We start from the raw sequence: 20,330 nt of genomic DNA, 5'->3' as shown, positions 1-20,330 counted from the left end.
TTGTTTTTAATGTGACTGGGCCACTTAGTAGCTCTGTGAACAAGTAGCAAGTTGTTAAATTCTTCCTGCCTTAAATTCCGCATTTAAAAAAGAGGGCTCAAAAACTATTGTCAGTTCTTGGGGGTTTGGTCAGGTCTTGGGTGCTGGGAAGGGTCCACTTGTTAAGCAATGCTTGTTGCTGAGTCTCTTCAGTTTTGCCATCCAAAGAAGAGTGTGAAAGGGTCTTCCAGGGTTCTGGGGCAAAGCTCGGAGTAAATGGAAGCTTCTGTTATATCTTAATGCAAACCTTGCATTCGACCCACTATAATGTATGTATTTTCATAAATAATATTTTCTGTAAAACATCCTAATAAAAGCAACACTCCAGGAAGATGTTTGCTGGTTAAGATTTTGGGATCTGGAGTCAAACTGATGAGTTCTCTTCAAAAAGCGACTTAACCTTTCTGAGCCTCAGTTTCCTGATGTATAAAGTGGAGATAAAATATAGTGCTTACCTCACAGGATTGTTGTGAGGATTAAATAAAAATATGCTTGTAAATCGCCTCCATATATAATGAATACTCAAGCATTTAGCTGTTTTTATTATCCTCATTAAAAGATTCAGAATAAATGGATCAGAGCAGAATTAGACAGAGTCCTTGGAAAACTGACCCCTTTTGAGGTCAGGAATCCTTTTCAGAACCTGATGAAAGCTATGGGCCTCTCTTCAGAAAAAAACATGCACACAAAGTTTCACTTATCATTTCTTAAAGTGTTTGAAGAATGTCTGAAGAAGTGATTGGATGGATGGGTGATAGGATGGGGATGAACCCTAACTGAAGCTATGTTTGCTCACTTCTCTTGGTGTGGCCCCAGGCCCCCAGGTCCCCCAGTCTCCTTCCCCAAGAACCATTAGACAGAGGTGGAGTAAAGATCAGCTTTATTATTGGCATGAAGGCAGGGAGGTGGTGACAGTGCCAGGCCCTTCTATGGGTGAGGGGACAGAGGGCTCGACCAGCCAGCACTGATCCTCTAAGTTGGACTCAGTAAGGTCCAGGGCTCCAGGTGCCTCTGGCTTTCAGCAGAAGCAGTGGGTGGGCAGGCAAGCAGACTGCTAGTTACGGAAGAGGTAGGCTCCTCAGGGCTGTTCTGGAGCTGGGGTTGGCCTGGAGTTGGCAGGAGGTGGGGGGCGAGGTTGGATATCCCTGGTGCGCATGTAGGACAGCAGCTGCTCTGGGATCTCAGCCAGCACGTCCTTGGCTAGTCGGGCCATACTCAGCACCTGGTTTCCTGACCGGTCAACATAGTCTCGGAATGGGACGAACTGGGACAGGCACAGACAATCAGGTGTGGGTAATGGCCGGGGAAGAGAGGAATGGGAAGGGGAGCAGTAAGGAGGTTTCCTCTTTGAGCCCTAACATCTCTTTCCAAATATCACACTATCTCTTTCCCCTCCCTATTTTGGACAGCTTTCCACATTTACATTCTCCCCACCCCCTTTTTTTTTTCACCTTCTATTCACCTTCAACCCAGTCCAGTTTGGCTTCACACAGTACTGACACTGCTCTTGCCAATGTAATAGCCCTTATGTTACCAAATCAGTCCAGTGGGCAATAATTGTCAGTCTTCATCTTGCTTGACTTCTCTTTAGCTTTTCATTACATTTGACCATACTCTTCCTACTAGACACATCCCACTCTTGACATACCACACTCTTCTGGATTTTCTCGTTCCTTCCTGGATGCTCCTCCCTGTCACCCCCATTCCTCTGGGGTCTACCTGATCCTAAACCTGGTCACTTCTCTCTCTCAGTTCTCTTCCTGGGTGATTTCATATACTTCCATGACTTTAAAAACTGTACTCTGATGACTCCCAAATTTATACATCCATCCCTGGCCTCTTTTTTAAGGTCCAGAGCCACATATTTAGTTGCCCATATCACATCTCCATTCACGTGTCTTAGATATCTCAAACCTGATGTGTTCACAACTGATTTCTGGCCCTTTCTTCCAAATCTGTTCCTCCCCCAGGCTTCCCCTTCCCAATAAATGGGACTATCACTCATTCAGTTGCTCAAGCTAGAAAACTGAGAGTCATCCTTAAAGCCCTCCTCACTCCCCATCACCATTTAATCAAAGCATCAATTCTTGTAAAATTTTCTTAAATAATCTTTTGAACCTGCTTCTTCTCTCCATCCTCATTGCTTCCATTCCTATCCAGATCCCAGTCATCTCTCCTCTGCTACTTCAAAGGCTTCTTCACTGACAGGTCTGTCTACTTGCCTTCTCTCTCAACCTGCTGCTGTCAACCCTCCATGCAGCAGAGCTCCTCTGAAAATGCAAGTCTGACCATCTCATTCCCCTAAGTAAAATCCTTCAAGAGATTCTTATTCTTTAGAACAAAACTCCAAATCTTCATCATAACCAACAAGGCCTTGGCTCCCTCTTCTTTACATTTCCTGGGATCCTGCCCCCTGGCCTCTTGCCTTTTCCGTGTTTGGACTAATTCTTTTGAGCCTCAGGGCCTTTGCATCTGCTGCTTCTCTACCTGCAGTGTTTAGGTAGAGCAACCCTCCTTTAGGTTTTAGCTCAAATGTCATTTCCTTATAGAAGCCTTCCCTGACTACCCTGCTAAATCAGGTCCCTGTTATAGTGTGTGTGTGTATATATATATATATATATCTCATAGTGGCATTTGCTGTTCCTCTGGAGCACTTATCACAATCTAATAGATATTTAGCTGTGTGATTATTATTGGTTGCCTCCACTAGAGGGTGGGGGCTTTGGGGATCTCCTATACTATGGATCCAGAATGGCGGCAGCAACCTGCCTGTTTCTCAAAAATAATTTGTTCAATGAATGCAGGACAGCTGGAAGAGTAATGGGGAGAAAGGTAGATGATTAAGAAGACAGAATGGGAGAGTGGCTGCCAACTTAGCCTGTCTTTCCCACTGTGCCTTTTGGCTCCATGACTTCTCCCTGGTTAGATCTACCTGAACGATGTCCCGTTCTGCATAGCGTCCCCTAGAGGACACGCGCACGTCATCACCATCCAGTTCTTCCATTGCTGCAGAGAAGACACTCTTCAGCTGATTGCCCTCTCCCACACCAGACCCATGTTACCCCCCTCCTTGTTAGCTCCACTTCGTAGTCATCATGAGAATATTTAGTGGTTGTATTCAAGTCCTAACAAATTTTAGGCACTGTTATGGAGTTATTATTGTGCCTTCCCATGCATTCCATCCACCAAGGAACCCCAAGAAGGAAGTATTCATATCAACATCCTTGGTTATGGTAAAGAAATAGGTTCAGAGAAGGTCTGTGACTTGGCCAAGGTCCAACAGAGGCATCCATCTTATCTTTTATGTTTGACAGGCCTGGGTGCCCAGATCCTCCCTTATTTTCCCCAGTTCTTGGTCTCATTCATGGACACCCATGATCCTACTCACCTTCAAACATGGCTGGTCCCACACCGACAATAATGATAGACATGGGCAGTGAGGAGGCCTGTGAGGGAAAGAGGTTGAATGGTTGGGGTGAGCAATCATAACGATGGAGGTGACTAGTGGGGACAATTTTCTGTGCATGTATCATGTTTCTGCACATCTTGCAAGCAGAGGCACTGATTCCCTTTGTTCCAGCCTATCTTTTCAAGGATGTCTGCATATCAAACAGCCTTGAAAGATATAGTGTCTTCCTTTGGAGCAAAGGGCAGGTTTGTTTACTATTCAGTTTAATAAAGTATCTCACACCAGAACAAAGGGCAGGCATGCTTACTGCCCATTATAAAAGATTCAGATACCCTAAGCTCAGGGTTTCTGACCTACAGTGCATCCCACTGTGAGTACAGGTGTCATTTGACCCTCCTCACAACATCTTGTGGGAAATGGGACTTAGAATCAAAGCAAATGCTGATAATTGAGCTACTACTATGGCTGAGAATAACAAAGTCCTTTGTCTCCGATCCAGGAGTCTTGTGTCTTCTGCCAGCATCCATGAAACTGGAGGGCTAATTTGTTAGCTTGCAAGTAGGGTAAAACCTCAAACCCTTCACAGTTATTAACAGTGGCCCTCCCTGCCAAGCCCTCCTCCTTAGACTCACACTGACAATGGCCTCCTTGGTCTGCGTCATGTCAGAGATTACCCCATCAGTGATGATGAGCAGAACGTAGTACTGGGAACCATCAGAGATTTTGGCAGCAGCCCTGGTTGAAAGTCCAAGATCAGAATCCAGCTGAAAGTCCAGAGAGTCCAAGGGAACACCCTACCCCTAAAGCTTCCACCATCACTGTAATAAGCAGTGGGCAAGGATTAGGGTTTCTGAAGCTCATGCTCCTTCCCTAAACCTGGATGCCTGCCCCTGCCTGACATCCGTCTAGTAACATTTACGGAGAACTTACTATGGTAGTTACTGTGTTATAGTAGGCACTGGAGGTACACAATGAGAAAAAACAAATTCATCCCAGCTATCTTGAGGGAGGACATTAATCCCAGAATCACAGAAATAGGTATAATTACTCTTGTGATGAGTACTGTGATGGAAAGGGACACTGCTATGACAGTGTCTAGTAGGGGATCCTGACATGGTCCAGCAGGTCAGTGAAGGCTTCTTTAAGGAAACAGTGTTTGAGGATGAAGGAGAGGCTAAGCAAAGGGGAGGAACAAAGGGAACAGCACAGATAAGGGCCTTGCGATGGGACTGAAGGAAGCCCACTGTGTCTGGAGCCCAGAAAGTAAGGGAAGCAAAGTGGGCCATGTGGCTGAGATGGGGTAGGGGCCAGATCACGCAGGGCTTTGACAGCCCCTAGAAAGATTTTGGTTTTTATACAAGGGAAAGACCAAAGGCTAAAGGCCTCCTTTCTTCCCTTTCTCACCCATTTCTTCTTTCTTCCTTCTCCCCTCTGCTGACCGCCTCCCACTGTCTATGCTGCTGGGTCCTTAGCCAGTCTAACAGCTGCTCCCAAGCTCCTTTTTCCTTCTCTCACCATCAATCTTTGAATCCAAGATTTTTCTATCTGAAAAGGACTTCGGAAGCCATTGAGTCCAGTCCCCTTATTTTACATATAAGAAACATGAGACCTTCAGAGAGCCCAAAGATCATGGTACATCCTGGTCTCTTGACTCCCAGTCTTAGGCCCTGAGTGGGTTGGAAAGGACAGAGTTGCACTATCCAATAAGGCAGACCCTGGCCACATGTGACTATCGAAATTTAAATTAATTAAGTTAAATAGAAGTAAGTATTTGGTTTCTTGTTCACCCAAGCTACATTTCAAATGCTCAGTAAAAGAGCCCAACTAAGCCTGAGCTCTTGATTCCTTCACTCTCCATTCCCGGCCTGTTCTTTGGATACTCCTCCATATACTTGGTACATTCTGTTCATAACATTACTGTTTACTGTTTCCTGAGCTTGCTTCTTTATGACTCTGTGTTTTTTCACATGCTCTTCCTTCTGCCAGGCCTACTCTGCATCTCTTTTTCTGATAAAGTCCAACTTGCCCTCTAGACCCAGCTAATAATTCCCCTCCACAATTTAGGCTCCCTTGGGTCTTTCAGACTAGGTTATACCCTCCCCTCCTCTCCCTCTGCCTTCTAGGATACCACCCACCAAGTTGGGCTGTCAGCCCTTCCACATGGGTTTTCACACCCATGAGGGTACCAGCATGTGTGCCCAGGGAGACCAAAGGTCACAGGATACCTGGAGCATCCATTCTACTGTATTATCTGGTGGATAAAGCTAGATGACTCTAAGTATACTTAAAACACCTTTTTTTCTCCTCCAAATTAAAGCAAAATGGACACAACATGAGGAGGATGTAAAATTTGCATGAATTTTTAAGATAAATATGGTGACTTCAAAGACATTTTCAGCCTGGTTGTTTTCAGCTGTGCGCCTAAGATTCCCCTGGGGGAAGCAATCACTTGCCTTTGCCAACAGGCAACTTGCTGGGAAAGTCTGGGAAGCTCTGGCCTATGGAAAGTAATGATTTATTTATATATCTGTCACCTGCACCAAGGCGGGAGCTCCCAAGGGCAGAGACTAGATGTGATTCATCTGTGAGTCTCCAGTGCCCCAGCAGAGAACTGAGCATACAGCAGATGCCCTTTGAATAGTAATAATGATAATAATAGTAACAGTAATAGCTGACACTTATAGCAGTTATGATGTGGCAGGCACTAAGAGCTTGACATATATTAATTTAGTTAACCCTCACAAAACCCTATGATATTATTATTATTATTATCATTTTACAATTGAGGAAACAGGCATAGAGAGGTTCAGGGTCTTGCTCAAATTCACACAGCTAGGGAGTGGTAGAGTGGGTGTATCAACTTAGCTAGTCTGGCTCCACAGCCCACATTCATGCTATGTTGCCTCTTTATTGAATGTTTATTCAATGAATGAATGAATGAACTAAGATAAAATTAAGAAATCTGTTTAATAACAACCAAAATATGCTGAGTCTCCAATATTAAGTGAAAAAATCAGTAGTGAACTATTACATGTATTTTTTTGTTTATTTTTTTAGTAATCTCTACACCCAGTGTGGGGCTCGAACTCACAATCCCAAGGCCAAGAGTCGCATGCTCTTCTGACTGAGCCAGCCAGGCCCCTCTGCATGAAATTTGACTGCAATTATGGATTCCTAAGGAAAAAACTGCCAAGAACTGTATATGCATCCATATTCCCATGGGCAGTATTCTGGGTGATCTCTTATTTCATTTCTTCATCCTTGAAATTTTTTACAGCAATGTTATGTTACTTTCATAATTGAAAGAAACTATTATATTCATTATGAATTACATAAACAATCTTTATTAGGGAAAAGGGAAGTCTATAGGCATATAAACCTCCCTGAAATCCTTCCATTTGTATTCTCTTTTTTTGTTTAATCTTTTTACTTTCAAGCTTTCTGAGGTACTTTGTTTTAGCTGGGTCTCTTCTATTCAGCATATTGTAGGATTTACTTATTATTTTATTGCTTTATTCAATCAGAGAATCTTTTTCTTTTAATAGGTGAACTTATCCAATTTATGTTTAGTGACATATGTTTGGTTTTAGTTCTGTCATTTTATTTTATTTGCCTTTTAAAAAGTGATTTGATATGTGATCTTGCTTTTTTTTGTTCTGAAAATTTGGAGGTATTTTTTTTAGTTTTTATTTATTTATTCATTTAAGTAATCTCTACATCCAATGTGGAGCTCAAACTCACAACTCTGAGATCAAGAGTCACAGATTCTTCTGACTGAGCCATCCAGGCACCCCTGGAGTTACTCTTTTATTTTTAGAAGTTACTTTCCTATTTTTTAACCTACCATTTATTGAGCACTTACTATAGGCCAGACACTGTGCTAATAATTCTGAATTTGTTATCTAATTTTAACCTCCCAATAACCCTATAAAGAAGTGCTATTGTTATCCTTATACCCATTTGTAGGGATAAAATGGGGACTTAGGGTGAGTTGCTTAAGGTCACATGGTTGGTGAGGGGTGTAGCCAGGTCTGATGCCAAAGCGTGTGCCTTAATCATTGTGTTATAGAACCCTCTCTCTTTTCCCCAAACTTGAGTCCTGAACTGTTGTTCCCAAAGAGTGGGGTTGGGGTAGTTTGTTCACACCCTCTTTACCCCAGAATAAGGCATTTATCTCTTTTTAATCAGAGCCTGGCCAACACTGAAAATTTTACCCTTTCCCCAAAGCCCAGGTTCACCCAAGAGTGGTCTTGACTATCCTTGGGAAGTCAGTCCCCTGTCTGGTTCCCCTCAGTCCTCCCAGCCCCCACCCAGTTCCCTTACCTGGCCACCTGGTTGATGACAGGAGCAAAGTAGGTGGGCCCATAGAGCTGCACTGTGCGCAGGCTCTGAAAGTAGCTCTCCAAAACACCTTCAATGCCCGCACAGTTGGGATCCTCATCGTTGTTGTTCTGTCGGGAAAGATGCCTTGCTAGGCTGAGCCATGCTGCGTATACCCAGGAGTACTCTGATCCCAGCTCACTCCTTCTTTTTTCCATCTCTCTCTGTCTCTCATGCTCCCCTCCAAACTCCAGCCCTGCTCCCCTCCCTGCTCTGCTCCCCTCTCATAGTTCCCTGGTCCTCTGCAGGTACTTGATCCTGAGAAGAAATTCACCACCGTGAGTGGACCAGATGCCAGGGCATGGAGCGTAGGCTCCGGCCTATACTATACCAGGGGGAACTGGTGGGAGATCCGTCCCTCTGGAGGCAGTTTGGCCCCAAAGCCATAGGCTGGAAAGAGCTTGTCACTGTCATAGTCCTGGATGATTTCTCCCACTGCCTTGAGGGCCATGGCATAGGCGCTGAGTTGGTAGGGACTCATGTAGTGCAGGGAGGTGGGCTGCAGAGGATTCCCTGTAGGGACACAGGACCCCCAGCCTCATGGTCACCTTGATCATTTATCTATTCACCTGTCCATCCATGTATACATCCAACTGCCTATCCATTCACCCACTCTTTACCCATGTACTCCTTCATTATTTTGCCCAGTTGTCCATATGTTCATTTATCCATCTATCCATCCACCGACCCCTATATTTATCTGTCAATTTATCCACTTACCCACATATCCATTCTCCCATCCACTGGACATAAATCCATCTTTCAATCTACCCATCCATTTCTACGCATCTTCCTCTCCATTCTCTTATCCAGTATCTACCCAACTACCACCCACCCATCATTCCTATTCATTTCCATTCATTCTGTCTTCATATGGATTCATCCACCTACCCACTCTCATTCATTATCCTAGCTACTTACCTGTTATTTCTCCAATTTAAACATCTGTCCATTTGTCCACCTGCATACCTATTCATGCATCCACTTGTCCAACCTATTGTACTCACTCACTAACCCATCTACCTACTTGGTTTATTCATCTTATTTACCTACCCAGTCATTACTCACTCATTTACTGCTTCATTTCTCCTTACACTCCTATTATCTCCCATCCATTCATTTACTCATCCACTTCTTGAGGTATCTCTCCTTTCAACTTTTTAAAATTGACACACCTATTTTCTTTTACCCTCTGTCCCCCATTATACCCAATAATCTCCTCCCAAAACTCCTGTCCCAGTACCAGCCTGGCTGGGCTTTGCCTCAAGCCTGGGCTTACTGGGTAGGTGAACTCTTAACTGACTGAGCCACCCAGGCGACCCTTGGTAGGTGATCTCTTATCCCCAGGTCAGAATCTAGGCCAATCCCTAATGAATTCCTTAGAATTCCTCCATACCCCATTCCCCCATCCATGCCTCACCATTAGAAGCTGTGAAGTCAATGGCTACTGTGAAGTTCAGCTGTGTCCTGTTGGGGAAGTAGATCGATTGAGAAGTGAGGGACAAATACTTATTATATCAGGATTTCTCAAACACTAGTGTGCATACGCATCACCTGGAGATAGTGTTAAAATGCAGATTCTGGTCTGGATGATCTGTGTGGAGCCTGAAATTCTACATTTCTAACAAACTCCCAGATGATGCCGATGCTGCTGGTCCATGGAGCACACTCTGGGTAGCAGAATTAAATGCCTACTGTGTGACAAGTGTATGTAATTTATGCCATTTAACTTAACCTTTACTATAACCCTGAAGTAGTAATTAACATCTCCATTTTGCATAGGAGAAAAGTGAGCTTCAGAGAAGCAAAGTACTTTACCCAGGTCTGCCTACCACTACTGAGCCAAAAGGAATGTCCCCTTTGGTCTGCTTGGGTTTTCCCTCTCTCTTGGCCTCTTCCTGTTGCCTGGCCATGATTTTTATTTGGACCCCAGTCAGGTTACTGGGGCCATCTTTGAAGACCACCTGTCTCGCATCTTCCCATGGGAGGACAGGAAGCTAGGGATGAAAGTCAGCTTCATGAAGAAAACTAAGATGGGCAACATTATGCATTTTACAGAGCACTTTATAGTATGCCAAGTGTTTTTAAAAGTTTATCTCCATGGACCTTAACCATTTGTAAATATGAAAACTGAGGCTTAGAACTGGGAGTAACTCAATGCTTGTCTTTCAGCCCAGAACCTGGCCTGTGACTCACCCTCCCTTGATGTAATCAACAAAAGTGAATTCAGAGTCCACAGAAAAGGAGAGCAGCGTCACCTGTGGGGCAAAGAGACAGCCCTGCTACTTTGGAAAGGGCAGTTGGGTGGCAGAAGGCAGAGAGGCACATGATTCCACCCCCTACCGCACACTCCCCAACCCTGTCTAATTTCTGAAAGGGCAAAAAAGAGGAAGCTGTCAGAAACATATTTGGATTTTCAAAAGTGTATTAAATTGGGAAATACAACTTAAGTTTTAAGAAAATCTGCAAAACAGTAATGAGCAAACAATTTTCCTCAGGTGAGAATCAAAAGAAAACAAAAGAAACTTAAATGGAGCCACCTTGGGTCCAACGTTACTATATCCAAGTAATCTGTGCCCACAGTCTAACCCCAACATTTGTCATACTATGTCAGTGGGAATAGAAACAGAAGGATCTAGGGAGGGCCAGAGCTCCAGGGAACACTCACAGTTCCTGAATTGACATATTTCTTCTTCTTACATTTCTTCCGAGGGTTAAGTACCTGAGTGAAGAAGATAATAGTGATGGTGGGAAACAGAGGAAGGGAGTTACAGACTGAGCACACTGGGATGGAGGGCCTGGGCAACCTGGACAGAGCTGGAGTTCTCACCTCATACACTGTGAACTGGTTCTGGGCCTTGCTCAGCTCCCGGTAGCTGGTGGTGAACTCACCGATGAAGTCATGGCTGCAGTGAGGCCAGGGGCGGGTGAGCAGCAGCTACTGTTGGCTTGGAGCCAGCCCTGAAACTAGTCTTTTGCCCCCATTATCCCTTGCCTCTACTTGGGCTGCAGGGCACTGGGGTTGGGGCCAGAAGAGAGGCCAAGGTAAGGGGGAGAGAAGGAAGATCCAACTGAGAGGGTCAATTGTACTCAAGGTCCTGGCATCTATTATCACCCTTCTTGACTCCCAAGACGACTTTGGTTTCCTAGTGAATGTACTACGTATTATAGGAAGCTGTTTAAATTAACTACAAAAGAAGACAGTACTATGTGGGGCAGTTCTACCTTCCATCCCGGTCCCAGTCGTACACATCAATCTTCACTGTTCTGAAATGCAGGAGATAAACATAGGCTAGCGTGTATGATAAATCCTAGAGACACTCTCACCTACTTAACCATTCACAAATTATCCTCCCATACACGCATCTGTTTTTCCTTCAGCCTTCCTCCCATCAGTCCATCCATCCTATTTATTCATTCATCAGTCCATGCACATACCCAACTATCTATTACCACTGCCATTATTTCTTCTACCGCTATTTGTACCACTATTACTATTCTTTACTACTACTTGTTGAGTCTTACTATATTCTAGGCATTGTTACCAGTGCTTTTGTAGATTGACTCATTTGATTTAACAACCATCCTAAAAAGTAAGCACTTAACTATAAAGTAAATATTATTCTTATTTTTGGATAAGGAAATTGAGGTGCAAAAAAAGTAACTTGACTAAGGACTATAACTAGTAAGTGACTGAGCTGAGATTTAAACTCAGACATCCTGGTTCCAAAGACTTTGTTCTTGAGTACTATGCCTAAGTCCTCCTGTATGTCCATATATCTGTGTTGCAGTTACAACTATCTATCCATGTAGCCACCCACTTACCCATACATTAGCCAATCTAATTACCTTTTAATACCTATCTTTATCCACCCATCTAACTATACATCCAGGCATACACTGACTTACTGATGTATGCAAGCATCCATCTCTCTGTCCATTCAGCTATCTAACCAAACACCCATCTATCACATTTGTCCATATGATCACCCATTCACCTACATAACCATTCATGTATGTGCCCATCCATCCTTCCACCCACTCACCTGCCTTCATACTGTTCATTTATTAGTTCATATGGTCAGCCTATCCATCTACTTTACACTCATTAATCAACTAATCTACTGGTCCTTCCATCCATCTACCATCCATTCACCAATCCACCTTTTGCTCTACCTGTTTATCCTCCTGCTTTTTCAGTCATCCCTCTGCCTCTCCAGCCATCTAACAATCTCTCATATACCCATCCATTTATTCATTCATCCATTAATCTATCCATCATTCATCCATCTACTGATATGCCCATCAGTCCACTTATCCACTTATCTGTTACCCACTCATCCATCTCCCCTTCTACCCACCCACCAGTCCTTTTACATGCCCATCCATATACCCATCCATTCATTCACCAGCTTACCCATCCATCTGACCCTCCACCCATGTATTTATTTATTCATTTGTTCATTTGCCGTTTCATCTACCCATCCACCCATCCATCCTCCTATCCATCTATGTGGCCATCCATTTGCTTCCCCATCTACCTATCTCCATGCCCAAAACTCTGTTTCACCAGGCAGGATCCTCCAAAACTATTGTGACACTTCTGCCAGCATTCTGGGGCTCAGGAATCCCATTCTCATGCCGTTGTTCCCTTACTCCCTAGTTTACACTGAAGCAGACCTGTCATAGTCTCCATTGCACAATGCCCGCACAGGGATGCTGAAGGGTTGCCACACAGGATTCAGCGTGTTTTTCACAACCTCCGTCTTGTGGCAGATGGTGAACCTGGAAAGGAGCAAGAGGACTGGAACTCATACTCTTGGAGATTCCTGGGATTTCCCCACTTGTTAAGCACATACTGTGTGCTGCCTTGAGTGAATTCTGAGCTCAGGTCCTGGTAGAGTTTAAGATGCCCACATCCAGCCTGACAGCCCTAATGGGCCCACGGTCACAGTGGGGGAGGGGTGGGTGCCCCTGGAGAAGATGTTAACTCACGTGCCATCCTCATTGCTCCTATAGAACACAAGGAAGGGGTCTGACTTCCCAAAGAAATCCTTCTTGTCCAGCTTGTTTGCACAAAGTTGCATGGTGGCAATGTCCTAGGGATGAAATTTGGCTGTTGACACCCAAATTGTTCATAGCCTCAAACAGTCCACTAAAGGGAGTTTAGGAGAGAAGGGAGCCTTGTGGGTCTAGTATATGGCTCTTACTGACCCGACAATTGCTAAGCTCCTCTGCAGTCAGCAGTATGGTCCCACACTTCTTGCCTGGCACACCCCTGGAAGCAGAAAAAGCCTCTGTCAGGGGAGGGAGAGTAGGCAACGAAGAATGGGGTAGCTAATCTGGGATTAGGTGGGCCAGGGGGTTCAATGTGCCATTTCCTGACAGTCCCCTAAATGTATCCCTTTCTGCCCTGTGTGGTTCCTTGTGGAGAAGGGCCTGACTTTGATAGGGAAGGGGTCTGTAGTCTGAAAGGAAGGGGCTAATCTGGCCTAGGTGGACATGTTATAATGGTAGCATGGGAAAGACACAGGATTTAAAGTCCTGAGTAAGTTATTTCCTCTTTTTGGGGTCCTCGTTTCCTCTACTATGAAATGGGAATCATGCCTACCTCTCAGGGTTGTGAAAAGATCTGAATGAGTGCATGGAAGGACAAGCAATTGGGAAGCTTTATTGATATGAAGGTGGTTAGATTTCTCAAAGCAGACCTTGGTATCTACTGTATGTCAGGCACTGTGCTAGGTATGAATTGGCCAGTTCACTCTCCAATTCTGTTAGGCTGTGCCCTTGGGGAGCTTCTAGAGGGAGGTGGGATGTCAAAGCCAATAGGCAAGTAGAATGTGATGTAGCAGTCCTGAATGAGGGAGAGGATTTTCTATCCAGACCCAGGGCAAAAGGCTGTTTTGTTAGATCAAAGATGCTGTGCTTTTGAAGAGTGAAATAAAATGTGGAGAATGAAATAAAAAAGACAAGGGAAGCCTTATCCTCTCCTGACCCAAGAAGGAACACTTCCATGTATTTGAAGGGTACGTATTAGGACACTCATTCCCCACTTGCCTTGCCTTGGGTCTGCAAGTGGTCAGGGACTTTGCTGATGGGCCTGTGAACCCTGACCCCAAAGGGACCCCAAGTGTGGCAGAAAGAAAACTGGGTCAGAAGTGTTCTGTGTCCAAGTCCTGGCTCCAATTTATTGTGTGATTTTTCCCATCTTTGATACAAATGTTGAACCATTTCTTTGGCTCTTTCAATTTTTGACTCTGTGCTTTAAAAAGACAGTGTAAGGAGTATAGGGACTCTTCACCTGCACACCCAGGAGGACCAAGTCTCTGATCTTACTGCTTTCTCTCTGTTCTTTGCCCCCTTAATGCTTTCCCTCACCTCCTTACCCAGTGTGAATTCCAGTCGATGATTATAATAATCGCTCCCTTGGGCGCCTGGGTGGCTCAGTCGTTAAGCGTCTGCCTTCGGCTCAGGTCATGATCCCAGGGTCCTGGGATCGAGCCCCACATTGGGCTCCCTGCTCGGCAGAAAGCCTGCTTCTCCCTCTTCCACTCCCCCTGCTTGTGTTCCTGCTCTCGCTATCTCTCTCTCTGTGTCAAATTAAAAAAAAAATCTAAAAAAAAAAGATTAAAAAAATAATACTCACTCCCTTGCATCCTACCTCTTATCCATTGCCTTTCTGTCACTTCAGTACACTTATTTGGCAGAACCACAGCCCTAGTTAAATCCAATTCACTGCCTAACCTGTACTGCACCTGTGCAACTGAATAAGGCCAGAGGAAAACACACAATCTTGTTAACTGGCCTCACTTTTTTTTTTTTTTTTACATCTTATTTATTTAAGTCACCTCTACACTCAACTTGGGGCTCGAACTCATGACCCCGAGATCAAGAGTCACATGCTCTACTGACTGAGCCAGCCAGGCGCCCCTAACTGGTCTCATTTTAAATGCATGACCACAAACCTCAAGAGGGTCCTTAATCATACTTCACTCTCCAGTTTGGCTAGATGGCAGTTTCACTCCTCCTCTCTTCTCAAACCCGGAAAGCCTCCTCCCCCATCCTCACTCAGCCAATGACCTTGTTTCCTACTTCACTGACAAAACTGAAGCAACCAGAAGAGAATGTCCACAGACCTACCACCACACCTACCTTGCCTCCAGTATCTTCACCCACGCAACTGTTGCTATAAATGACTATCCGTGTGCCTATTTATCCCTCCACTGTGTGCTACATTCCAGACCCTCTTGCCTATACATGGACATCATTCCAGCAATTCTCTCCTTTTTTTTTTATTATGTCAATTTTTCAGTTTCTACTGGGTCATTCCCCTTAACATACAAATGTGGTATAATTTTTCTCATGTTAAAAAATGCAAACCTATTCTGACCTCACTTCCTTTTTCCTAACCCTCCTTTTCTCTTCTCTTTGCAACAAAACCCCTTGAAAGATTTCTTGACTCTCATTCCTCTCTTCCATTCTCTTCTAAACCTCTCCAACCAGGCTGTCCCCCCCACCTCTTCCTTCAGAACTTCAGACACGCAGCAGCAGTTGACATGGCTGGTCACTCTCTCCTCAATACACAAACTTCACTTTACCCTCCAGGACAACACCCCTTCTCTTGGTCCTCCTTCTACTTCATTAATGCTCCTTCTCAATCTCCTTTTCTAGTTCCAATTCATGGAGCCTTGGTGTTCGGTCTTTTCTTTCTCTGCTCACCCCTTTGGTGATTTCATCTAGTCTCCTGGTCTGAAAGAGCATCTACAACTCATGGATCTTATCGCCTATTTGACATATCTGCTAGGATGTCTAATAAAAATTATCAAATTCAACAGGAGTCAGAATGAACTCCTGATTAAATCCCCCTGCAATGTACTTCTCCCTCACTTTTTTTTATTTTAACCATCTCATTTATGGCAACTCCATCCTTCCAAGTGTTCAGGCCAAAGGGTTTGGTGTCATCCTGGACCCCTTTTCTCTCACATCCATATTCAACCTGTCAGGAATCTGTTGGCTACCCTTTCAAGTTATATCCAGATCTGACCATTTCTTTCCTTCACTGCTGCCACCCTGGATTACTGTAATAGCCTTCCAATGGGATCCCTGCTACTATCTCCATCTACCTAAGCTTTATTCTCAATCCAGCAGCCAGCATTATTCTTTAAAAACATGGTCAGATCATGTCACTCCTCTCTTCAGAGCCTTCCGGTGACTCCCAACTCAGAGTAAAAACTAAAGACTTTATAATGGCTACAAGGCCCTAAACTGTTAACTCTCCAATCTTGTCTCCTCCTTTCTTCCTCCTTGCTCACTTGGCTATAGCCACACTGGCCTCCTTGCTGCTCTGTGAACATATCAGGCTTTTGCACTGGCCCAGCTTCCTCTGTGTGGAACATCCCATATCCAGATATCTGCATGGCTCACTTCCTTACTTCCTACAGGTCTTTGCTCTAAAGTTACCTCTCCATAAAACCTACTCAGCCACTCTGTAGAGTATTGCAAGTCCCACCCACCCAGCATTTCCAATCCTCTTAATTCTGCTCTACTTTGCCTTTTTCCCATAGCGCTTAATGTCTTCCAGTATATTATATAATTTAGTTATTTGTTATGTCTATTTTGTAGTTTCTCCCCCACCTTCTATAGTATAAGCTCCCCAAGGGCAGGAACCTTTGTTATGTTCAGCATTACAATCCAAGCCCCTTGAACGGTGGCTGACATAGAGTATATGCCCAATAGTATTTATGGAATGGACGAGTCCCTGGTGCCTAGCACAGGGTATGGCATACAAAACACGCTAATAAATATTTAGTGAGTAAATATAGTGGAAGTTCCAGGGGTCTTGATTTAGTGAGGGGAAGCTTCCTGGAGAAAAGAAAGCTTGGAAGTGGACCTTAAGGGTAGAATCAGACTTAGAAAAAGAGTGAGGTGAGAGAGACAGAGACAGACAGGTAGAGACAGAGACAGAAGAGAGAGAGGACAAGACAAGACATATCAGGCCTAAGACTGACTTGAACGGAGCCCTGGCGATTGGTCTTTCCCAGGAGGATGATGGGAGCCACTGAAGTCTCCCAACCGGGGGGGGGGGGGGTTCCCAGCCTTCACAGCTATTGGGTCAGCAGTGTCCTTGGGAGGAAAATTTGGGGGCACCCACCCTTCCCCAGCACCCCTTCTTGTTCAGCTCACGTGAGGGGTCGCTCTACACGGCTGCCCTGGCCTCCGATCACCTCTCCCAGGGCCAGGAACGCTTGTCCCAGGAAATCCTGCACCAGGACATGGAGTCAAGAAGGCCAGGAGGGGCTGGGGATGCAGAGACCCAGCCTAGCCCTGGTGATAACTGCTGCACCGACCAGTGTGTTCCAGGATGGCAGAACGCTAGAAGCATCGCCCTGCCTGTGCTTTAAAGGAGGGGGAAGGAGTCCCCAGGCCAATTCTGCTTCTTGGTCCTGCTGTCAGTTTAAGCTGCTCTCCACAATGCCATCCCACACCTCACCTTCCATTCCACACCCCCCCATCCCAAAGCCAGCCCCGTTCAGCCTCACCTTCTGTGTGTCCCAGAGGTGGCCGAGAAGGAAGAGAAACAGTGAGTAAAAGGCATGGGTGGGAAACCAAGAGGCAGGAGCATGAGAGGAGGGCCAGGAGGGTGGGTTTGGGGCCCAAGAAGGTGGAGTTGGGGTTGAGGGGTAGGAGGGTTCTAAGGAAGGTTGTTTAACACACTGAGCGCCTCCTGTGTGCCTGGCCAGCCCGCGAGGGGACGCTCGCTCACCGGTTTGGAGATGTTGGTTTTGGAGTCAACGTTGTATCTGGGAAGAGAGTGGAACCAGCATAAGGCGGGGCTGGTGAAAGACAGCCTGAAAAAGGGGTCGTGTTTTGAATACTGGTTAAGATTGTAGGTAGAATGAGGGGCAGCCTTGGATCCAAAATCAGTCAGGATCTCCTTTAGGGCAGGAGTCAGGGTCCAGAGAGTCAGGGATGAGGCCAAGTCTGGGGCCTGCTGTGGGTGGGGTCCTACCAGGGCGGGGGTCCTTGATGGAGCCTGAGCTAAATTAGGGTGCGAAGCTTTGGGCCCAGCTAGGTCTGGGAAGTGAACTGGATTGGATCTGACCTAAACACAGGGCCAAGCTAGATTTGGGGACAGAGCTAAGACTAGAGTGGAGGCCTTCAGAATGGGACCAAACGGCCTGGTGGAGGAGCCAGGCTGGGAGGCCGGGCTGGGGAGGAGCGTGCCAGAATTTTGTGTGGATCCAGGTCGGGGGCGGGGGCGGGGGGAATCCAACCCAGGATTCTGGGCGGGGCTCACACATCAAAGCGCAGGTTTTGCTTTTCCTCAAAGAAGTAGTCGAGGACGAATTTGCGCACAAAGTCTGGGTTCAGCGTGTTGTCGATCACCTCTGTCCGTCCGAACTGGATAGGGGGCGGAGAGTTAGCACGGAGCTGTCAGGGGGCAGGTGATTCGCGGGGGGTGGGGGTGGGGGTGGGGGTGGCGGCTCTTGGCTGGGAGAGGGCTCCTGGACTCACCTCTCGCCACTCCTGGCTGGCCCGGCTCTGCGTGTAAAGCACCACCACTGCAGGCGAGAGCGGAGGCGGGGAAGGAAGGATGTAAGGTTGGCCTGAACCTCTCCCCACCCCTCAGTCGCGCTCGGACCCTAGTTCCCCCTCCCGTCCCTGGCGCCTCCTACTGGGGTCGGACTTGGAGAAGGTGTCGAGGTCCAGCAGGTTCCTAGAGAAAGCGACAGACGGACAGAGGGTGGGTCATTCTGGAGCCCAGTGCTTCGACTCTGCCCTGAGTTGGGCACCCGGGGGAGGCATGGGGCTCAAATCGCATCTCCTTGCCTCATTACTACACCCAGTGGAGAGTTGTTGGGGTTGCGGGGGTGGGGTGGTCCGCGTTGTCAGCACCCTGGACAGCACCGGAAATATCCGCTCAAGAATCATTATCTATGCGTCCACACTGTCTTCAAGGGCCCAGGAAAGAGGGTTAGCCCCAGAACTTTGTCCTCCTGGGGCCCAGATCCTACTGGATCCCCATGACCCGTTCCTTGAACCGGCAGGCTGAGCTTTTATTTGCGGGTGGAGCTGTTCAAAGAAACCCCCTCCCCGAACCCTCCAGAGACTCTCTTAAGTCTGAATCTGAGATTTTCCGGCCCTAGATGCTTCTTTCCCCCGGGGTCTGGCCCCTGTCTGCTCCAAGCCCCACAGCCGATTGGGGCAGGGGCAGTGCCTACGCCCTCCCCAGCGTGGCGGCTCACCGGCAGGACACGGTAATTTCAATCTTGGTGGCCGGGACGCTGCGCTCAGAGGCTCCGCTGAGAGACATGGCTGGTCGAGTGGCCGGAGCTGCGGGAAGCTGTGAGACAGGGGCCGCCGGGGCTAGGGGCGGGGGCAGCGGCGGGGCTGGTCCATGTGCCGCCGCGACAGCGGCGGCGGCGGCTGCACTCCCTCCAGCCCTGCTTGCACTCCCGCGATCGCTCCTTGACTGTGGCCGCCGGCGGCAGCGACTCCAGATGGTAACCTAGCCCCGCCCGGCCCTGCGGGTGGCCCCCGCCCCATTGGAGCAGCCTCGAGCCGACCGGGAACCTAACCCTGACCCCAAATCCGGCCCATACCGTGGGAGAGTCCTCCCAGCGCATTTCACCCCGGCGAAACCCCCCACCCCCCTCAAAAAAACAAAAAAAACAAAAACCCTCTGAGAACTGTCCGCGGTACTGAAGGGTTTGGGGCGCCTGGTGGGCGTTGGGGATGCTTCCTCTTCCTGAGCTGCTCCCTGAACAGTCCGCTTCTTCCCCTTCCCACTTCCGCCCTGCCTAGGTCTCCAAATAGAAGGAGTTTTACATTTATGCTTATTAGCTGTGTGACCTTGGGCAAGTTACTCAACATCTCTGTGGCTCAGTCTCATCAGTGAAAGGCTGGAATAGCACCTACTTGGGGTGTTGTAAAATTTTGAGATAATCCACATAAAGGACTTACCTCAGGGGATTATACACAGTAAGTACTAAAGAAATGTTCACCGGTATTATTTCCTTCCTCTGGGCAGTCACATCTGTGACCTCTTTTGTGTTGAGCCAGAACTCAGTAAATGGCCGCTTGATAGCACTCTGAAAAGCCCTTTGCCCAAGTCTTTGAACTCTTGACTTCATGATGTTACAGATGCAGACATACTGTGAAGATGCAATCTATTCTATCTAGGTCACAGTGCAGATGAGGGTGGTAGTCAGCCAGGTCCATTCTCCCCACATCAATTACTGCCTCCAAAGCCCCAGAAGCCAGACCCTCCGCCAAAGTCAGGGCTTTGTAAGGTAGGGGTTGCAAATCACCTGTACCAGGACTGTGCTCCCTGCAGAACTTGTTAAAAATGAAGGATCTCCCACCCCCACCTCCACCCATTCCTAGCTGAATGACCATCTCAGCAACCCCAAGTCTAAATTTCAGGCAGCCCTAGGAATCCGTGTGAATAAATGGGTTCCTGGGTGACTAGGGCCCATTGACGCCTGAGGACCACTGCTCC

At 46.8% G+C, this 20,330-nt stretch overlaps 1 protein-coding gene across 3 annotated transcripts; it reads right to left on the bottom strand.

The window, feature by feature from the left end:
- Positions 1–908: 908 nt before the first annotated feature.
- CPNE9 (copine family member 9) lies at positions 909–19,288 on the bottom strand. Of its 3 annotated transcripts, XM_027584936.1 has the most exons (21): positions 19,075–19,142; positions 18,505–18,545; positions 18,344–18,390; positions 18,126–18,229; positions 17,592–17,628; positions 17,368–17,370; positions 17,012–17,088; positions 13,043–13,106; positions 12,824–12,927; positions 12,509–12,613; positions 11,054–11,095; positions 10,659–10,734; positions 10,497–10,550; positions 10,025–10,086; positions 9,249–9,295; positions 8,160–8,341; positions 7,772–7,899; positions 4,081–4,183; positions 3,428–3,485; positions 2,972–3,045; positions 909–1,303 (listed from the first exon to the last, which is right to left on the bottom strand). In XM_027584936.1, the coding sequence occupies exons 1-21, from the start codon at positions 19,140–19,142 to the stop codon at positions 1,118–1,120; spliced, it is 1,662 nt and encodes a 553-aa protein (XP_027440737.1). In that variant the 3' UTR covers positions 909–1,117. The 3 variants fall into 3 exon arrangements, with proteins under 3 accessions (XP_027440737.1, XP_027440738.1, XP_027440739.1); XM_027584937.1 differs by lacking the exon at positions 17,368–17,370 and having other exon boundaries at positions 986–1,303; positions 19,075–19,288; XM_027584938.1 differs by lacking the exons at positions 17,012–17,088; positions 18,505–18,545 and having other exon boundaries at positions 986–1,303; positions 19,075–19,288.
- Positions 19,289–20,330: the final 1,042 nt, after the last annotated feature.

The sequence above is a fragment of the Zalophus californianus genome, chromosome 1, assembly GCF_009762305.2.
Source record: "Zalophus californianus isolate mZalCal1 chromosome 1, mZalCal1.pri.v2, whole genome shotgun sequence".
In the NCBI taxonomy this organism is placed as follows: domain Eukaryota; kingdom Metazoa; phylum Chordata; class Mammalia; order Carnivora; family Otariidae; genus Zalophus; species Zalophus californianus.
Note: the sequence above shows the minus strand (reverse complement) of the source record. Positions and strands in the feature narration are given on the sequence as shown.

Bases quoted from the DNA above. Each gene is read 5' to 3' on its own strand.
- CPNE9 (XM_027584936.1), bottom strand. From the start codon at position 19,142: ATGTCTCTCAGCGGAGCCTCTGAGCGCAGCGTCCCGGCCACCAAGATT. The intron at 9,296-10,024 runs GTGAGTCACAGG...CTTCCCCAACAG, and splicing joins GTTGATTACATCAAGGGAGG to GACACAGCTGAACTTCACAG. The intron at 1,304-2,971 runs GTAGATCTAACC...TGCCTGTCCCAG, and splicing joins CAGAACGGGACATCGTTCAG to TTCGTCCCATTCCGAGACTA.